General features: G+C 40.0%; 1 protein-coding gene and 1 long non-coding RNA gene across 2 annotated transcripts in view; one reads left to right on the top strand and one right to left on the bottom strand.

Annotated features, from left to right (window-relative positions):
• LOC112494683 overlaps positions 1–13,092 on the top strand; it is a 78,952-nt gene extending 65,860 nt beyond the window's left edge. Inside the window, exons 3-4 of the mRNA XM_025087464.1 lie at positions 1,758–1,851; positions 12,216–13,092. Coding sequence (XP_024943232.1) covers positions 1,758–1,851; positions 12,216–12,225 — 104 coding nt within the window. The 3' untranslated portion in view covers positions 12,226–13,092. The remainder of the gene's footprint in view (positions 1–1,757; positions 1,852–12,215) is intronic.
• Positions 6,686–7,216, bottom strand: LOC107270070. Its single transcript, XR_003060393.1, has 2 exons — positions 7,079–7,216; positions 6,686–6,923 (listed from the first exon to the last, which is right to left on the bottom strand). It is a non-coding gene; the product is annotated as an uncharacterized LOC107270070 (long non-coding RNA).
• Positions 13,093–21,944: the final 8,852 nt, after the last annotated feature.

A 21,944-nucleotide genomic window follows, 5' to 3' on the forward strand; every position in this document is an offset into this window, starting at 1 on the left:
GTACGATTGCCGAAGTGAACTCGAGTCACGAAAAGTTTCGCGCTCGTCGCGACGTCTGCCGGCAAAAGTTTGCGTAACTTTTATTCAGACTCGCTACGCCGCAGCATACTAAAAACTTCGGCTCTGTAACGACGCCCCGATAAAAAGGCGAGCCGATAAGACACGTGTTAATCGCACCGTATACATTGATATAGTCGATTTCGGGTGATTCTAAACAAAATCCCTAGAATCCCCTAGGCGGTGAAAAAATGAACGACAAACTTCTCGCTCGACAGCTATAAATTATCACCGGGCAAACCCGCGCCTGGTATACATACCGAGTGCACAAATTTACTCCGAACGGAGTATAGGCGTCCTCGCGACGCGTATAAACTTTTTCCAATGAAAAAAGCTTCGGTTTCCTATCTAAATGAAAATCTATTTCGTTGACGCAACCTATCCCCGATAAACCGTCTCGTTTCGAAAGTCCAGACAAAAAATTCCCTAGGGCCGAAAGCGCGGCCGGTAATTCGATAGAGACGTATGTGTTGTCCAGAAATTCCAGCCGAAAACCGAATGCTCCTATATACCATATGAGTATTCCCATAGCGATTCCATATCCAATATGGAAGCCGTGCTACTTTGTTCTGTGCAGTTGCTACGCGGATATATATATATATATACCGCGTAAGGGCAGGTTGAAATACAGAGTATAGGGAAGGGTCGCACGGGAGTCTGTAGGTAACCGTACTATAGGTACGAGTCTAGCAGGCGGTTTACGCGTCCCTTATAAGGGGTGCAGGGTTGCGCTATATGCACGTGCATGCGTAACGTATATATATATATATACGAACCTAGAAATTTCTACCAACTGGAATATGAGTGCAGCGCGCTGGGAGCTTAATGACGTAGCGACTGGCGAGACAAGAGGAAGGGTTGGAAAATGAGAGAATCACCCCCTGGTACATGCATTATGGAACCTCCTATCGTTATTCTTTCCTATTCTCATTGTATCCGCGACTAAGTTATTTTCTACGTGGAAATTATCCCCACAGATTCGCCACGTCGGACGTATTACCGATACGAGAGGAACGATTCGTTCGAAATATTTTTGCGTCCGACTGTCACCCCCTTGTCGCTAGGCGGGAAGATTGATAGAAATTTGAATCGGTCATGTCCGCCAACGCTAACCGGTTCTGCACTGTACTTGTTATTCTAATGTTTTTCGTATACTTAGCTATGGGCGAATAAGAGTACGTACTCGCTTCGATTAACGCTACGCGTATTTCACACTATAGCGCGCTTGACAATCGGTATTACGAAAGTATAATTTTTAATAATTTTCTTAACTAATGCTAATTCGTAATACGAATTGTTATTCCGTCACGTGGGACGACGTCACGTGGGAGGATAATGGATTATTACAGCAAAATGTTACTTGAGCGACGTGCTATTTGTAACACGATTTGAGAATGCTCGTCGAGATACGAGTCGGTATGGATATGAATTAAACAGTAACATAATTTTTGAGTATATTTTTTGAAAAAAAAATTTTGAAAAAAAAAAATTTTTTTTTGCCCCAATGTTTTGGAGTAAAAAAAGTTTCGATCACAATCGAAAAATTTTTTGGACTAAAATCTATGGTAGGTAAGTATACTATACTTCAGGACCATTTTTACCCTGAATGGATGTCTCGGCTAGGACGTAAGTTTCGCACTGGGAGATCTTCGTCGGCGATAGTAAGAGGCGCGGCAATATATATTTTTTCTACTTCGCAGAGACACGAAGACGAGTGTGTGACGGGAACCGAGTTGTCGCCCTTGGAAACTCAGAGGGGCAAAATCTTGGCAGCCCGAAGGGAAGTGGCGAGTGGTAAGTGGGAAGCGGGAAGTGGGCAGACGGGGAAGTAGAGAAGAACTCGAGGTTGGACCGCCAGGTTGGTTGCGAGCAGAATCGAAAGAGCCTCATTACCGCCGACGCTCGAGTAATTTGTGAGTCTTAAGTTACATTTGACCTAGCCGGGAGCCTAAAGGCCCTGCGTGGGCTATTAATGGCCCACGGAAATCCACCTTGTCTTAACTGCTAATAAGAAATTACAGGCTCTCCTGAATACCAAATTATTGATTAGACCCGGGATGCTGCTTCCTTATAAAATTACAGGGATTACGGGCTGGACCGTCGGGGAAGAGAATTTTTTTTTTCTCTCTCCGACGACGAAAGACACGACGGTTCTGCGGGACCGCGAAAAAAGAAAAAGAAAAAAACGAGACGTCAGGGGGACGTCTTTAGGATATTTTATCGAGATGCTTTTCCTTTTAACGTGAAACGTATAAAAATTGTCACACCCGTTAAATATGTAAATTAATTATTTTTCAATAATGCGACTTTTTAATAAAAACTATCACACGACCGACATGACCCAGTATCCAGCCAATGGCAATGATCTTTAATGAAGAAATTCTTCAGTCTTTGGATGACGGCCTGACTATTCCTGAAATTTCGAAAATTTTCATCTAATTACTGTATAATAACGTTGAAGCAGGTTACACCCCGACTGTGCTTTTCGATACGTATACAGCAGCGAAATCCCTGTGAAGTAGTTCAACCCCAATGAAAAGTGGTCTTGCCGTTCGGCTGCCGCTACTATAGCGCCTCCTACATTTCTGTATCGGAGTGTCGAGCCCCAATTCACAGGGTGATTTAATAGTAGCGTACCCTCGGCTTTAACAACTACTAACGCAGCGGCACCCTTTTAATTAATTTCTTTTATTTCGGCAATTACGTCATTCCAAATCGATTTTTACCCTCCTCCATACCGAATAGAAAAACAAGGCCCGAGGACTCTTGCATAAATAAAAATAATAATTTACAAACCACCCTGTATGTAATGTCCGAGGCTTCGATACCTCAAAAAAAAAAACCCTAATAAAATTGAAAATTTTTTTTTCACGCTCAAATTTACTCAAATTACACGGTACGCCGTGATAACGTACAAGCGTATTTATGAATCACCCAGTATATAAGGGGTAGAGTAGTCTAGACTGGGTGGAATGTCTTGACGGGGATTACGGAACCGACAACAAACCCTTGCACCATCGTATTCCCAAATCGCCGGAATATAACGGGGGGTATCGTAGAGATACCCGTAAGAAACCTTTATTTATACAGTCAACTATACACACAGGGGTAGACTTGTCATTTTTTTATCGCCAGCTAACGATTTAAATTCACACCCTATATACGTGTAATCCACCCGAGCGCCCTCCATAGAAATTATTAAGGAAAATTTTCGACTCTTCCTAAACGAAGAGTCTTCATGTCCATTTAGATAGTGCTGGCTGGTACTGGCGCTACGTAACTTCACGCTGTTACTTCTATATGCATGGTATACGCAAACCGCGTAACCTTGGCATTTCATCAATAGTAATTCACGGAATTATTACCGACGCCAGCAATACGAGTCGTAACGGCTTTGCCAACATCGCTACTACTGTTAAGCATTTACGCCGGACCTTTACGTGCGACAAAACTCGCTAATTTATATGTATAACGAAGTATGCGTAGTTTCCTACGAAATAGTGTGTCAAACAAAATAAGTGGCATATCGCTCTGCTTTACCGTATGAAATTTTTGTAAGTTTGACGTTGCCGGTTAGATATACTTACGAGTATGCATTTATTATACTTATTCGTAGGTAAACACTTGCCGATCGAGCCTATTTGCTATTCTTATTTATCGATCTGTGATTAATGACAAGTAATGCTATTGGATTTATGATGATACATAAAAATGTCAGTCTGATTTTTTGTTGTATATACATAAATAGTATTACAGTATAGATATATAGATATATAGATATATAGATATATATATATATATAGACGCGAATTACTAATTTATAGGATGAAAGTACGTCCTGGTATAAACGCGTAGTTTGTTTTGAAAGTGATTTTGCGACGCGACGCTCTCCGGAGGATATTTCCGTGACGGAGCGTCTGGTAATAAAATTCTGACACCAAGTTTCAACGATATCTACACGAGCTCGAAGTGTTCTGGGGATTCTAATTTTATAGTAAAATCCCTATCGGATTTCAGAATTTGGTCATTTGGTTGATATCGCCGGTGGTAGCTACTGCCATAAAGTGGCCGTCGCGCGTTAAAAAGTTCTTCGATAAGCCATTTGTCTAACGAAGGGTGAAAATCGTTTTAATCGCCACGTGCGTGCACCCTGATGACCTCCGTAAGACTGTAGTGACAATAAATTATACGAGTTGGCAGCAATGGCTGTTTAATGAAAAGATAACACGATGCTAATTGCCATCTGCATAAAAGCAAGGTGTTACATGTTTTTTTTTTATAAATGCCAGAGAGATGAGGATGCGTCGAATTTGACGTCCCGACGCCGTCACGTGCTTGCCAGTGAAGTTGAAAGATACGAACGACACGAAAACATACTTAAAGCAGTGATGTAATTTTTTTGGAAAAAAAAAAACAAAATTGGTAAATTATTAAAAGTGCGTCGACTAAAGGAAATTTACGTTCTTAGTATGTATTCAAGAATATGTATATTTTTTTTCATCTTCTAACGAAACGGCAGCAATTTCGTAAAAGCAGCCAACTTCATACTGGTTACAAAGAGACTTGATCCCTTTATTAGTTTATATTATGAAATAAGGGTGGGTTGGTAGAACCTCGTTGAAAGATGAAAGGGGAGATGCCGTGCGAGATTCTAATAAAGATGTCTGCCAGCTTCAAGCTGCAGGAGCTGTTCGCTATGAAATTATTATCAAAATGAACTTATCAGATTTTTGTGGATTTTTCTTTTTGTTCAAAAAAAATTTTCAAATGATACCTAGCCAAAGAGATTTCTAGTTCCACGATGCGTTACTAAGGGTAAGATCTGATCGATAGCACAAGGGTGGTTCCATACAGTGGCAAATGGATGAAGTAGACCTGATAAATTTCAAGGGGAATCCAATTTAAACTGTCCACCAAAATAAGCAATTACTAAGAATGATAATTAATCAGAGTTTGCTTAATGAAACAAATTGGCTGACTCCATGCTAAACGAACGGGAGCCATCTCCACCCTCCTCGCTCCCCGGCGCCACCGTCAGGAATAGAATTCGCGCTGAACGTAAATAACTGCCAAGTGCCTATTTTATCCTACGGCAAAGCGCAGTATGGGGTAATATAGTGTAATAATATATATATATAAGATAATTCAAAGGAAACTGCAGAACGACAGTCGGACGTTTAAACAAAATTTTCTTCATTCGCTAATTAACGTTTCCAAGCGACGTACAAGGATTATTCGTTTAATATCGTGCGAAATCACTTTAAATACCGAAGAATTTCAATCGTAATTCAGTCTTATTCAGTCTTCTTGAGCTACGTTCAACCTTCTTACAATTAAGACCCAGTATTCGCAAATACCAATGAAAGTTCCAGAATTTATAGGTAAATTACAAAAAAAAAACATCCGAAGCAGAGATGCTACTGTCGAAGGTTCGTTTTGTTAATATGCAAATTATCGTTCACCCTGGTTCCCACTCGGCAGTAACTACGGTCCCGTGAATACAGGAATTCCAAAATGGCGAGAGGTTATCTCCTTTTTTTTCTTAACGAGGTGAAAAAAAATTTACATCCTTCTAATGCGCTTCGGCGCCAATGGGACTGTCGTGAGGGAGCAATAAACAAGATTCGCCGCCATTATTGTGGTTCTTCGGCGAACTCACTCGCCCGGGCGATTCCTTAATAACTGAGAGTGAAAGAAGCTCGGGGCTTTTCCGCCCGGCAGATCCGCCGGGGAAACAAATGACGCCGTTCGAACAGTTAGCGGACTATCGCTCACGGTGACAATTCCGCCGCTGAAGAAAGTAGAGAGAATAGGGGGCCATTTCAGCAAAATTCTCTATTCCAATATATATATATATATATACACACACCTGTGCGTTTTCTTGAGAGACAAAAGAACTAACCTATAATCTTACCTGTCTTACATTCGCTTTACCTTATCTTTTGAGAAATATAGATTCAGATTACACAGAAAAGTTGCTTGTACCAGGTATAAAACTCCTTGTTTATCATGTTATTAGGCCTCAATGCTATTTAGATCGAATGCATCTTCCTAATACATGAATTTACTAGTTGAGACTAGAAAGTATAAGTAGTGATTTTTATGGACAAGTTAATTAATTATAACTAGTATGGATTTTCAGAAATTTTTCAAAATCATTTTTTTTTGTATTGTTACTACTACTGATATTCTCAGAATATTAATTATCAGCACCGACTAATATGACTAATTAAAACTTCGAGAAAGTCACTTCTATCTATAAAACAGAGTTGAAAGAATTTGCTAAGTAGATATTGTAGGACGCATTAGTTGAGAATATATATTAAATAGCAGGTTGGATAAAAATACATGGGATAATATAAATGCAATTGCAATCTGAAACGTTGTTATGTTTTTGGACCATTCTGATACGTAGAGTAAGAATACACTGGCAGCCCGTGCGCCGCTTCGTGTGGCCATTGTATACTATAAATTTGACAAATAATTGCATCAACATTATTAAAACATACATAATAAATCATTAACACCATTAAGTAATTGTATCCCTTCCGAATAACAGGAATAAATAAATAATAAAACATTGAAATAAACAATTTAAAAAAACATAATAGTAGGTACTTGAAAACATAAAAAAAGAATCTCAAGGATTTAATGTGCAGCGTACAGTGCATCGAACCGTAATTTTACTTTCAAGGAAACGTATAACAGCAATGTATTACCGGAGACAAGGTTCACTGAATTCCATTGTGCATTATCCACATGCGAGTAAAATCGAATGTAAACGTTGACATTCTCTAGTTATTTCTCGAACAAAAAGGCATAGTAGCTACGAACGTGACACCTGGAACGGGAGACCTGGGCATAACCTAAAAATGTCAAACGTAAAAAATGTCACTACAAAATCAAATCCTTGAAAGTCACAGCAGTCTCTATACCAATATGCTATGATATCTGTGTATTACTTTCGATATATTCTGTATTATATAATCTAAGAAATAAAATTGTTCTTCAGTGTACATACCCATAGCCAGTAAGTATCCAATGTGAATGCAAGATCGTCTAGAGGTCGCGTCGGTATGAGAGTCGCTCTCGTGGCTCTCGTGGGACATGTTAGCTTCGCACGTGATATAGAGAGCTTACCGTCTTGAGTATCTGAGCTTCTGTAGATGCCTGCAAGTTCCTAAGAAGCTTCGAAGCTCTTTGAGTACACGTGCACGTCTCTCTTAGCTTATCGCGTGCGTCCGTGTCCTTCGGATGTTTACGCCAGCATGACCAACGCTCGAGTAACGCGTCGTCTAACCAGTGAAAATACATCCTTGGCCGTACAATTACACCCAACTGTATCACAATAACACAGGAGCTAGACCTACTGTAACATCACAAACTTCATATCGCACTTTTACACATAACCTCAACTAACCAGGTATAACTTTAATATTGATTTAAACCGAGTACGATAACCTCGCCAATGCGACTCGGCGTGCTGTAGTAATCGAGCGCGCGACTAACTTGAAGTTAGCCTCGAACCCAGATAGTCGAGAATTCACGAGCGATTATCCTCGCGATAACGAGTAAGGGAATCTCGTTTGGTTTCTCGAAACGTGCGTCGTACCACGCGTGGATTTAAATCCACGAAAGCCGTTAAGCTTGCCATTATGTCCCGTAAAGGTATGTTAGATATATACATAATATATATGTTTAATGCGTCTATGTATATGTATATATATATATCGTCTAATACGTTTGTCGGATGGAGTTCGTTGACTGAACTGTATCATAAATATTCCTAGCGGAAGTGACGTTACTTGAAGTGGGTCGAAGTAATCTGGTATATTGTATATGTCGTATATAAAAAATCTATCCGCCTTCGTATTATGTGTATTTATGATATAAATAGATAAGTATAAGGATGAAAAAAAGGATGCTGATTGTGACATTGAAATAAGTAAAATTAAAGTCTGTTCATAAATCCGATGAATAATACGAGTATAACGTTCGCGTAAGAGGGAAATAATAAAAAGATCCTCGTATATTTTTTTCTGACATGAGAATCAGTTTCCAGTACTGTGTTATATTTTTTTAAAAAGAACTCAAGTGTCTCACGGCAACAGCGGAATAGGTAGTCCGTGCATGCCTGTTCCAGAAGTAGAGATCAATACCGTGTAAAAAAGGAAATAATAGGGACATTAAAAATAACTTTTCAATACGATTACTCAATACCGTAAATTCCTGTATAAGAGGCGGGAGAGTTGAAAAATATTTGTTTCCCCTAAACGTGAAAAAGGGAGGATTAATCAATGTTGAAAGTAATGTCAAATGACAGTTCCTCTTATCGATTTTCGCAATCACGATATATCCAGGTACAGTCAATGCGATAAGAGATAATAAGATTTTAATTCAACTGCAATCTATCGTTTAATCCAACTTTTAACCGATAAGAGGATTATACTTGGTTAGCAGTAACAACACCGTATTGCTTGCTACAACTAATTGCACCGTATATGCATTTGGTAAATAAAGTAAAGCAGTAGAATATCCACGAATCATAAAAAAAAAAACGTAAAAAGTAAATAATTAAATATAAATAATTAAACTGACCCGCATCATAAATTTACGTATACATAAATTTTTGAAAATTCTCATACTTTCCGATAACAAGTATAACGACCGTAGAAACGAATGCAGTAAAAGCCAAAATTTCTTATAACTTCGAAATTACGTGTTGCAATTCTCAAAATTCCGAATGAAAAGGTCGCAGAGGAGGTTAAAAAACTTTTTTGTGAAAAATGACAACCCAAAGTACCTATATCTTTACATATTACCAATAATATACCAATAAGTCAAATATTAATTTTAATGGCCGAATAACGTCAAATTTTACCCGAAGAATTGAAATGCGCGATAATGAAGTTTGTATATAAATAAATGGTTAGCTGGGTATCCGTTAACAAGTGACCCTTCATTACGTAGCTAGCTTCAATTACTCGGACGATCCATTCGAATTCATGTGAAACGGGCCTTTCCACTCTTCCCTATGTACTTAAGGTAATGAACACCTGCTAGAAGGTTCAAAGGCAGAGGACATTACGCAGTAATATGGAAAATGAGCGTGGAAGGTTGGGAATTACGAAATACGTAATAAAGTGTAAAGTTGACCGTTCAATCGAAATATGCTCATATAAAGCATATATGCTAACTGTGTAAGCCAATATGCATAAAGTACATACCAAAGCTTGTAAAGTCACATACGAGAGCGTGGCTTGGGTCATAGTTCAAAATACAGGTACGGTGATCGTGGCTGGACCACCCTTCATCTCCCGATGACGCAATGCACCTAAATATTAACGTCAAGAACCAGGATATCCCACAGGCGTGGCTCTATTACCCAAAATACCAACCTTGCATTTATACGACCCTAGTGCACCTGCGTTTCGAGGGTTAGATCGGATGAAAAGTTGAAGGAATGACGATCGCCTCAAAATCAAATGTCTAATTTGTCCTTTGCCCATGAAAAATCTTAGCTCCAACGACGAATCTTGCAGCACGCTCGTTTAAGTGTCTATAAAGTTTCACGACTTTCCCCGACACTGATAACCAACCCCTTTACAAGACACGCAGTCACTGATATAGCTATATATAGTAACCGCTACGTGAACCGGACGCGGCATCGCGGATTTAACTTTAGTATCAGTGAGTCTTAAGAAAATTGCGTGTTTTACGAGCGTCTCGAATGGCAGCGGTTTAAGAGAAATTGCTTCGCACCGTGGGCACTGGGCTCGGTATCCGTGCTTCGTGGGCCACTCGTTTCCGTTTATGCCCAATTGAATAATTGATTCGACACGGGAATTGGAAAAGTTCGTCCCGGAAGAGAAGGGGGGCAGCGCGCCCCGCCGAACAATCGTCGGATTTGCCAAGCAGCTTTGTCTCCGGACGACGCATTGTTCTCGCGTATAAGGGACGGACGCCGTCAGAGTCATGATTCTCAAATTGACCGTCGTGGCGCTGCCGTCTGCACGCACGTGCGGTTTACTAGTTTCTCGTTTATCCTCGGACGATATTTGTGGCCGCCACTCAATTTTACGTTGCCTGCTGGATGTATGTATATATAGAGTATATTGTACAATTACGTAGTTTACATTAAGAATCGTATCTCTGTGACGAATTAGCTAGAAAATTGTGTACTGACGAAAATCATGAGAATTTCAATAAATTTTATTCGCATTTATATATATGTTATTTTATCAAACTAAATTTATTATATTTACCGATGATACAGATGGCGCCACCGTTCTTCTACTTACCAGAAATTTCATCGTCTTGCACGGTCGTAATGGCGGAGTGAATCTAGGCGCCGTAGATCTGGTAGGAGCTTCCGAGTGGGAATAAAAAAAAGAATTTATTGCTCTCGCTCAAGTTTTACGTTCTTTAATCGCCGCGACCTTCTCTGGAGAATTGCTTTACGTCTTTGCTCTCCTTTGATATTTATCGTGGCTGTTACGAAAATATTGGGACTACTAGCACGACTATCTTAGATCCACATTTCTGGATACTTTTAAAGCTTGAGCTTGTTCAATGACTTACTCACTCGTTTATTGCTTATTGGTTTGTAATTTCTTGAAGATCTATGTTCTTAGGATAAGACAGTGCTATGTCAAGGAATAAAGATCTTTATGATGTTTTTCGAATTTTATCACTGATATGATTATAGCCCGTTCACGAGTTAAAGGGCTTTCTGAGGGGCCATCTAACTTAGGACTTTTAATGCCTTACAGTCCCCTAGACCGGATCTTTTACTACAGAACGAGCTGTACTTGGAAAATGTATATAACAACTCCAAGTATATTATTTTAATATATTTTTTAGAGAGTTCGGGTAATTTCGAGATTGCTCTACTTGCGATATCATCGTCTGATTAAAAATTGCTTTCGGGGAGAGTCTCGAAAGCTTTTATCGTAAGAGCACGTGTTCTATATTTACAGTATACTCCTTTATCGTATACTTTAACGTGTACATACTATATATATGTTTTTAAAATTTATAAGAGGACGAAGTTTTCGCTCCGTCTATACTTTCGGATATTTTTGGATAATCTGAAATTTTAGTAACTTGGTAACCCCTTCTGATGGAATCATAACAAGGCCTAACGATACGCTCAAGGGGTATCTTCGTAGGTAATTACGGATAAACAGCTGTGTTTGCGTAACGCAGGCTGTAAAATGTAAGCGTCAGGTAAACGGGCTACTGGGAATCTAATGAAACTGTCATCTTATAATCATTATCATTTTCACGTAACATTCCACCATTCTTCCATACCAAATTTCCTAAGCAGAACGAGACGAATTATAGGCACATAAAAATTGACGCGAATAAAATTCGTCCACACGTCGAAAGCGAAAGTATCGATACGAGTATTTAATTATTGGAATGAATCAATTTTTTTTTTTTGGTCATAAAATAAATTGTTCGAATTTTTATCAAATTCTTGGCAATGTCAAAATTAAAAATTTTTTTTTCAATTTATACAACTCTTTTTTTGCATACTACAAAATAATGACATTCGTTCCCAATGTATGCTACTTTATCGATTTTTATCAATAATTCATCTGATTGTCATTTATCTAGATCGACGAACTCGTTAAGCTCGTCCTATACGTGTTTCGCGCGATGCTCGTTACACTTAATTATTAAAATTTTCTACTAACACGACATAACGGCAATAGCTAATACATTGGGGGAAACCAAAAAGCCTTTCGTGATTGTACCATGAAATTATAATTTTCAAAGCCAGAGGGGACAAATAATTAATTAATAAAAGGACAAATGACAATTGATCGGATTACCGGAGAAAAAATAATTGGATAAAATTTAATATCGACATGAAAAAAAAATATCCATATTCAAACTAATGAAAATTTTTATACTTGTCGAACGTTGATTAAATTCCGAAAAAAAATTTATTTGACATAAAAACTCCGAATCCATGTCCCAACGTCGTACAGCCTAATTAATTTTTACAAATTAACATTCCCAGTCCGATGTATTCCATAAATCAGCTAGTCTGAAATTCTCAGAATTAAACACGTCACTCCTATCATCCGGTAATACAAATTGATTAAAATCATAAGGTAATTAGCAATTAGTGCCTGTTTGTGTTGCAGCTCCACGTGAGTTTACGTTCCACCATTACCCTATCGGGCAGAGGGTTGGAAATGTCAGAGGGTCAGACACGTGTGTCCAGCGTTAGTATCCCGATCAAGTCATTACTGCGTTACCGCATGCATTCACCCCAGGAGACGAGGGGTCGTTCCGGCAACAAGACGCAACTGATTGCAAAAGCAGCCAAGCGCAAGATTTACCCGCTGCTCTCGTTCCTCCTTATATGCCAAATCAAATCGTCCGATTGCTTGAAGTGAGCCCGCATCGTCAATAGCAGCCCACTCGGCTTAAGGGGTGGTTTGTGGTATTTGAAAAAAATGTTCATTCAAGGTCAACCCAATATTTACTTATTTATATTCAACCCAATCGAACTATTATTATTTAATAATAGTCGCGAGAGCGACCTAATCTTCATTCCGTAGCTATGCATACAATCAATGCATAAAATGCATTCACTGCATTCCGTTATGATCGACGCTTAATAATTCTGGCCGCTACGAAACAACGATAATCCGACGTAATGAGATTCCAACGATAAAGTTATTTCAATCACAATAAACGCATTGCCGAACTCCCGCGGGAATTCGATCCGGTTTACCATCTATTCTGCATCGTATGCATGCATTTCGAATATTGGTCTATATGCTTATATACATATGTATATACTATTATATATATTGCGTATTTCTAATTACTATAGATTTCTACCGATCGAAAAACTTTAACGCAATATCCTCAGGGAATCGTTAAAAGCGCGAGAGCGCTGGGCAAAATTTAGTTATATGATTTTTAAGCTGGTGTATGTATATATTCTTCTATGTAACTCATGCATGAAAAACACTACTCTTCGTGCCTCCGAAGTGTGGCGAAAGTGGCGCTTTATATCTATGGATACGATGAAAATGCTGCGCATGCGCAAATCGGCCCAATTTTACATTATCGCGCTAGTGCGATAAAGTAAACTTTGTTCTCGCGCGCTGTCACGAAATGCATTCAGTTTGGAAGCCTTCCTTGCTCTTCTTATGGCTGCCTCCTCCAACGAAGAGACGTTCCAGTCACTTTGGAGGCACAAAAAGTAGCGTTTTTCATGCATTCGTTACAGAAAATATTATGCGATACTGGTACAATAAAGCGAACGTTATACGCAGTTCGTGAAGTTTGTCACACTCGCCGCACTCGTGAAACAAACAGCACTCGCCTTCGGCTCGTGTCGTTGTGTTACTTTGTGCGGCTCGTGCGACCAACTTCACCGCCTGCCTGTAAAGTTCGCTTTCTCGCACTTGTATCGCAAAGTACTATTATTTTAACTTGACCGGTAGGTATGGTAGAACGAGATAGGCGGCCTTATATCTCTTTTTGGTGGTTAGTTTTATTTCTTAATTTATTATATAATTTATGCGATTAACCTTGCAGAATTTTAATGATCTCGTTATCCAGCTAATGCGGGAAAACTTCTACGAGACTCAATGGGTCCTTGGTAGTTGGTTATATCGACGAGTAAAAATAGACACAGTGATATCGTCGTACGTCGACACATCCAGGAGCGTCGATGATATTCGAAAGTACGACGACTCGTTAACCAGACTTACGTACAGTGAATATCCGAGTCCTTTTGTCAAATCTGACACGCTCCGCCCTTTCGAACCCACAAGCAGAGTGTAAGCCGACTGTCTGTACCTTTTCAAGTAGGAGGCAGTACAATGCTCAATTAGCATCGCTATCGCAATCCGGCCTTCCTAGGTCATCGATTCATTCCCACGTCCTAGTGAGTACAGTTAACTCGGTGAAACACGAACACGATAAAAATGTCTCTGGTCACGTGAAGAAAAGAGAAAAAGACCAGAAAAATATACTTTAATTTTTACCTAGTACAAAGATCACGTACCCCCTTTAAAGAGTGAGGTTATGCGAATACAAAAGTTTTGTGTAAAGTACGTAAAAAAGAAAAACCGTTTTGGTCTTACCTAAGAGTAATATTTTTTTTTCTTACTGTCGGGATCACCAACACTTGCCCGCTCGTACAGTTCCAAGTATGTAGCAAACAGCCAGAAGATGCGACGGGAAGAGTAGGATGCGATGTAAAAAGAAGAAAAGTCTCTTTAACGCGTAAGCCGTATAACGGTGTCGGCAACACTATTTACGGAAGGACTATTTACGGAATGGTGGAATGGCCAGGGTGGCTCGTTGCTTCGCGAGAAGGCGAGCTCCTTAATTCGACGAGGGACAAATGTGCGCTGGTAAAGGAGCAAGTGCAGTCTGTTAGTTTTCCTCGTGTCGTTTCTTTTTACCTACTTCGGTCTGTTACGCGGGCTCCTCATAAGTTCCACCTTTTCCCACCGCATCAGAACGGCGCCACGTCAGTTTTACTCGGCAGCCGGTACAGCCAGCGCCACACCATTGTGAAAAGTGTGACAGGATAAGAGATACGTCCAGACTCTTTTCTCGTGAGTACCTACAGAAAAACCGTCTCGACACTTGGATGTACGCGACTGCATGTCGTAAGCATATTAAATATGTTAAACGTATGTACATACCTATATAGGACGTCGTTACGCGGCGCAACGACATCTACGAGGCATTCTCGTACCATATAGTTACAAGCCCGAGAACTTCCTTATGGTTAAAGGCAAGAAAAGGGCGCGGCCATTATGCCACGTCGTGAATGCACTTTAAACGATATAAAATCTAGTCTCATTCAAGGTCGACATTTTCTCACTGCCCACGTGACCCTTTATGCTCACGGGAGGAGGAAGCAAGAAAGTTATTAAATTGACACAAGAGCATAAATATCCATATTATTATTAATATCATAGTAAACAAAGTTTAAGCGTGTACCGTTTCCGGATAAGGAATATTGTCAGGCTCAGTGAGGTTGGGTATCATTAATTTCAAGACGCAGGACTTCAATTTCACACCGTTAGACACTACTCGCATCTTTCCATTTATATGTCTGACATGCCCAGCGCCTCTCCGCAGTATATTGCTTTGATGTGTCGCTGGTAATATCCTTGCACCCTATACTTGCTACCCCTTTTAACCTTCTGCCAAAGAGTGTATGTATATAATGTAAGTATTCCAACCCCCTTCTGTGCACTCGTAGTAATAAGTTTCATAAAGCCTTGGAATAAAGTTACCCCACCTGAACCAACACAGTGTGCTTCTTATAACCTTTCGTCCCCCCCTACACCCACCCACCCTCTCACCCCTTGCGCCAACCATCCATTCGACTAAATTTAGTGGCTCTAAATTTAAACTATGTTTAAAAAGTCGTTGCTTTGGAGTTACGTGGTACTCACCATCGCACAACCCTTTCGGCTCGTAAGCTCGTAAATACGTTTGAGATATAGAAAATATTGATCAGTACCTATTTTGTGTTAGGTTGGTACCTTTCGTTGCTCAATTCGAAAATAAAAAACAAATTTCGTATCCCAGTGAAAGCTTCCAATATATCGATTCCTACCCTTATCAGTGTTCGTACCATACATTTTTTTTGTTTATTTTTTATTTGCCCGATGGGGTAGCGTATCGATAGATTTGTAAAGCGATACGATATAATCGAGTCGCACGCGTCATTTTCTCATTTATCGATAAATTTATAGGTATTATTGATTATCGAGTATGAGTATGGATATTGCGGCTGGCGGAGGACTCGAGTACAGTCGAGGAAGCAAACGCATATTTATTTAATAGGTGATATTAGGGTTTTGGTAGAAGCAGATATTTATTGATAGGGATATCGGTACGAGTGTCATTTTATTAAATTGAACGGATGTTTTTATGAATTTCGCAATTTTTATCATTCGAGTGTTTGGTGGGAGTTTGAATGTCCCGCCAGTTTTTTTGGACGCTTTACTAGTTATTTTGATAACGAAACTTTTTTCGATGCTTTTGCGAACGCGCAGTTTTTCGAGGTATAAAAATGCAAAAGACACTGGAAACGACTTGGGGCGACGAACACCATGCGATATACTTTGCATTATTTATTTAATGTTCCTCTTAGGCGACGCTGAAACGCCACTGAAGACCAAGAGAAAAATAAGAAGAGGACGGACACGCGGAAGCACCTCACTGGAGTTGGTAGCAGTGGGGCCATTTTGCGAACGTACCGAAATTGAGACAAATATTAGCAATAAGTATTCATGGTTTTAGACTTGTTCGTGAAAATACGTATCCACCTATGCTCGTATAAAGAAAAGGACAAGAAACGTTGGCTTATTTCGAGTCTCGCAAGCTGCAACCGACTGCAACTGGATATCGAGGATAGCAAGAGAAGCAGAAAGAAGAAAAGCTAAGAAAATCCCACGGGAACGTATCAAGGATTTCTATGGAATATTATATGCCATAGTTTGAGCCATACTCTGCGCTGTACTGAATAGCTTTTAATATAGAAAGAGGGAGGGTACCGTCGAATTTTTTTTTTTTTTTTTTTTCAATAATTTTGAAACCTTAAAATTTCAATATCCGTCTCTTTTTTTTTACAGTTTCAATATACCCTTGCGTACATTGGTTGAGTAAGGAGACGTTAAATTATTTCGAGAATGGACGTCCCACGTACGCGACTTTTAAGGCATAATTTTTAGATTTTTCAATTCTTCACAATATCAAATTTATTTGTAGACGAAAAAAAAAGTACGTGCAATAGCAATTTATAATTTTTTAAAAATTTATGTACGTAATTTACATTACGTGCATATCACTTATATTAGCTACGGCCAACGTAGGTCGAACCCGTCGATGAAATTATACAGGCAATTTCCATGGAGCGATAATTAAATATCGTCTATGGAAATATTCGAATCGTTGAGCGAGCATGGAGAGAATATAATTTTTGAAAAGCCTTGAGCATGTATAGATACGGGTTATATTTTGCCATGTTAATTAATCCAAAATTTTTTTTAACCTATCCGAACCATTTTCCTTCATAAGCTGTATCAAGAACCATATTGATCTCAAAAATCTTTCAAAAGTCTTTTGGATCATCATCCGGCCGGTCCAGACCGTCATGCTTTATACGGATGCTGCACGCTGTGCACTCCATTGATTCTCTAACTGTATATACCCGTATCCATCGAGACACCTGTTTCTCACGAAGGTACCGACTTTTATAGCATCGAGAGAGTTAGTTAGAGAATGGAATAGTTTTTCGTGCTACGCTACTGGACGGGATATTGATCGAGGGGTTGCAGAGACCCTTACACCCGACGCCAGCAGTGAGCCCACCCTTATAGGCTCTCACACATTCGCATTATACTCCAGAAGTCTTCGCGAGCGACATCGCGCCGGAATGTTAATTTTTTGTTGCCGTCAAGAGATTCTTCACCTTGACGCACCCTGAAGGAGCTAATCGATTCCAAAGACCCCTTCTCGGTGTCTTGCCGAACACCTGAAAACTTAAATCCACTGTCCGAGAATGCATTGTCGCATACTAAACCCAACGTACGAGGAAAGCACGTGGTCAATTATGACGTAACATAAAATTAAAACCGAACCACGATTACCTACATTGATAAATATATTGACTAAAAATAAAAAACAAAACTCATATTCAGCAGTACAATAATAAAATAAATTAATGACTCGCTAAATTTTTTCTCGTAATCATAGTTAAGCGATGATTTACATATAAATATTTTTCTTCTGACATGAAATGCATCGACCATGGAAAACATGTAGAAAGGTATAGCTACGACTCTGCCAAACCGGAAGCCCCGTTGTTGGGGTCCCGTGCCAAAAAGAGTTGCCGTAAGGATTGATGAAAAAAAAATAGGAAGTGGCACACTCATCTCAAGGATTTACAAACGAGATTTCGAAATCCATGCAGAATCGCACGTGATGGATTTTATTCTTGTTACGTCATACGAATCTCCATTCCACAGTTATACCAACCACTTGACCGATCTGTCAAAAGTACCAAGCAGGTCGAGTACACTAGAGGATCGAAGTGTCACGTGAGGAGCACCGAAATGGTTTGCTCCCACAGAAACCCGCACACCGTTCGTACCCGCGAATGGCCACCCTGAAAATATCCCTATGACGTATGCATATAGAAGCGGACGAAGCCCCACGTCAGCAATCGGCCAGCCGGCAGACGCGAAAGGGGAAACTTGGTTGGACGATACGAGCAAAGCTCAATGGTTTTGTGGTTCCGTGCCAACGCTATACAATTACGTTATACAATTTACCCCGTATACAGTGTATGCACACCCTGTATGCACAGTTTACTATAGAGTAAGAGGGCTCCATCCACTGTACCTACTGTCATTTAGAAATAACATGAAAATAACGTAGCCAGGAATTTTAATACTGAAATTACGTGCAAACCATCATCCCCCGGTGAATACGCAGAAAAACAAATCCCTATAAAAGAAAACTCTGCAGCATCAGAGAGATCGCCAGAAAGACAAACGCTCTTGTATCATGCTCGCTGTAAGGGATGAAAACAGGAAGTAACCGAGGGTCGTACTTTTCAATGTGTATATTAATTGTTCACTATCATTTTTTTTTTTCCATCAAATCCACAGTCTTCCACCAGACGACCCAGTCTGCCATATAAGAACGACACCCTGGTTGACTGCATCCCTTAAACGGAAAGGGCTGGCGCCGCAGGACATGACCAGTTAAGCTTCCCTGCGATTTTACCAAAGGGAAATAGATTGATATCCGTCGCGTATCCCTACGGCGCGACAACCGTGTAAACGCTGATCGCCTCGAGCGCCGTCCCTTCGCTTTTAAGGTTCGTTACTGTGCGCCGTTCTTTCGCAAGGGCGGCTATACACCAGAACCTCCCTTACGGGTAAACCACGTTAATCGAATTGCCGTCGAAACAACTTCCGCGTAAGGACTCATTCGGCCTTTTGTTGTTTAGTATCTACGTGATCGATATATATATACACACACCTTAACGAGTATTTTGAGATGAATGAGATCACGTTACGGATGCTGGATCTTCAAGCTGGGCACGTGATACCCACGTTACATCTAATGCGGGAACAAAAGGACGAAGCCTCCGTATAGATCGTATATTTTTGTACACTTTGAAATCAATACTCTTCCGGGACGGGGATAATCAAAATGATCAAAGGAGAAGCAATGCCGCCGTTCGTTTTGTTTCCACTGTGCTCTGTCTAATTAATACTAGGAGAGTCGTTGTTACCATTTCGTGGAGCATCCGCACGTGGCGCCACGATCTTGCATTCGCGTTGCGTTACTTTCGTGAACTATACATTGTCCTGTAATCTGTGTCAGGGGTAACGAAACGAAGAAACTCGAACATTTTGCTCTTATTTAGGAACGCATTCGCGTTTCTGACTTGACTGATTGCAACAGGTGTACCTAGTGCTGCGCTGCTTATATATACGTGTATATATATAGAGAGATACGTAGATAGAGCCACTAATGTAAATGTAATCCTACTCGGCAAACGCTTGCACGTAATACGATGCAAATTTTGTTATCGCGCTTTACGGCCATTACTATCTTGGAATTACGGCGCTAGTCAAAGTTTATTAGACGATTAGTGCTGCCTGCGAGTCTCTCGAAACTAATCGCTAATGCTATAGGTGTGTAGAGGAATTTATGAAATATTTTATCATTTCTATATATCCATTGTAACACGTTCTGTCGATTTGTAGAGAACGAAGATTAATGCTTACGCCGATTTTATCGAGCAGTACGTACGTTAGTCATTCGTTTGATTATCAAGGTAGAGAATAAGGCAAAGTTGGTTGATAACTTACAAACTTCATCCCTGCCAACCCAATATATTGTTCGAGGTATACCAGGAATGTTTTCTATTGAATTCGTTAATATTTTATTAATCGACAAATACGCCGTATCGATATTCTACCACGTGGAACAGTTTAACCCTTTGTCCCACGGATTCCATTATCGGTTGTGTGCCAAAGATAAATTGGAACGTCGAATATGTTTATGGATTATTAGGTAAATGAAAAATGTAATACGTGTAATAAATCTTGGTCATATATATACGACGTACGAGTACCACGATTTTATTAACGAATTGCCAGCTACCAGAAGCTCGTATTTCAGGAAAATTAAAGTCCTTGGAATAGACGGTTCTTGAAGAAAGGAAGTTACGGAAGGAGGTTCTTTAAGTCCGTGAACGCTTTTGTGCGACTACGAAGCTCCTGGCGGTAACCGGTGTCTACCGAGCCGAGGAAGTCATTTGTAACGGATAAGTTGTGTCTCGGTTAACGTTTCCTAACCTTAATGCAGCTGCTGCGCACTTGCGATCCGAATTGGAGACGCGGACGAAGAACCGAGAGAGAAAGAACATAATAGAAGGCCATGGAACAAAGTGTTCAAGTTATGAGGGGCCATGAATATATATCTATATATATATATATAAATTTTCAAATTTCCCGCAAATGGAATTCTCTTCGAGGACACGTTGAAAATGGATTCGGCTGAATTAAACATGGCAGCCACCATCGCGGAAGAGTCTGACCCACTTGGAAACGGCCGTCATCCTCGGCAGAAGTGAGATCACGTTGAACTCGAAAAATGCGCTTCGACGAAGCGTTTATTGCCGGGATTGTCGGAACGATGGAATTATGTACCAAGGTATATCGGATGAAAGGAACGATGGGTCAAGGAGGTCAGGAGGACCGGAAGAATTACCCGAGTCATACGTGCACGGAGTTTCAGACTCCATTGACTCGGAATTTTTGGCCCTTCGTTATAACCCTCTCGCGTGCCTACGTCATCCCTTGGAACGATCAGTTTGAATGACCACCGGCCATCAGGCCATCATTGCCAATATCGATATTCCACCATTACATTATATATTTGCCACGAAGCATATAACGATGTTTGGATAAACCAAAAATTTTCCATATATCATAAATACATGTATATCATATACGAAATAAAAAAACCACATAGTATATTCACGTACAGTCGCATATGCCCAAAAAAAAAAAAAACATGGAGATCAGCCTTTAAGAGTACCCATAGCCTTTCTTGATATCATAGCCCATAAAGTATAAGTATCTATAGTCAAGAATGGATGAATGGACAAGTATCGTCAACCGATATTAAATAAATTTTGTAGTCGTGAAGCTCCATGGGTTAATAGGTTATTCGAAGAAGCGCTTCGGTCTTATACACGTACTATAGCGTGATATCGGTTATCGATTTCTACCTAGTCTCACTACGAACTTGGCATTGAAGCCCAGAGGCATCCTTCTCTCTCTCGACTTTACATTTTCTTTCCCCCCCCCCCTATTTTCCATTTATTTTCCGGCTCGCTCCTCCTGCACTTCGTTTTGTCCTCCCCTTTTCATGCGCGCCATTGTTGCTCCAGACGCTTTGAAACTACTTTTCACTCGGAGAACTTCCCTCTTATGCAGCTATGACTGGTCCCAGTCTATCCCAGACTGCAATGTTGCTACCCCGCTGAAAAAAGCACATCAGTCCTTTCTTCGCGTCCTTCTATCTATCGTTCCCTTTTCCAGTTCTACCTTCATCAGACACTACGACGCCTATTATCGCAACGAACTATAGCCAGTAGCTACTGAACTTTTCAAAATCGCACACCCCACATTACCCTTAGTAACTTATAACTACGTAAAAATTGTACGTAACAATAAGATGCCCGATATATAAAAGTAAAAAAAAGAATAAATTTTTCAAAAATTATAACAAATCCGTAAAATGAAATTCGCCCAAATTCGATATCGCAAACTCGAAAAGTAATCAAGTCTGTAATT

This window comes from Cephus cinctus, unplaced genomic scaffold (assembly GCF_000341935.2).
Source record: "Cephus cinctus unplaced genomic scaffold, Ccin1 Ccin1_scaffold0696, whole genome shotgun sequence".
NCBI lineage: Eukaryota > Metazoa > Arthropoda > Insecta > Hymenoptera > Cephidae > Cephus > Cephus cinctus.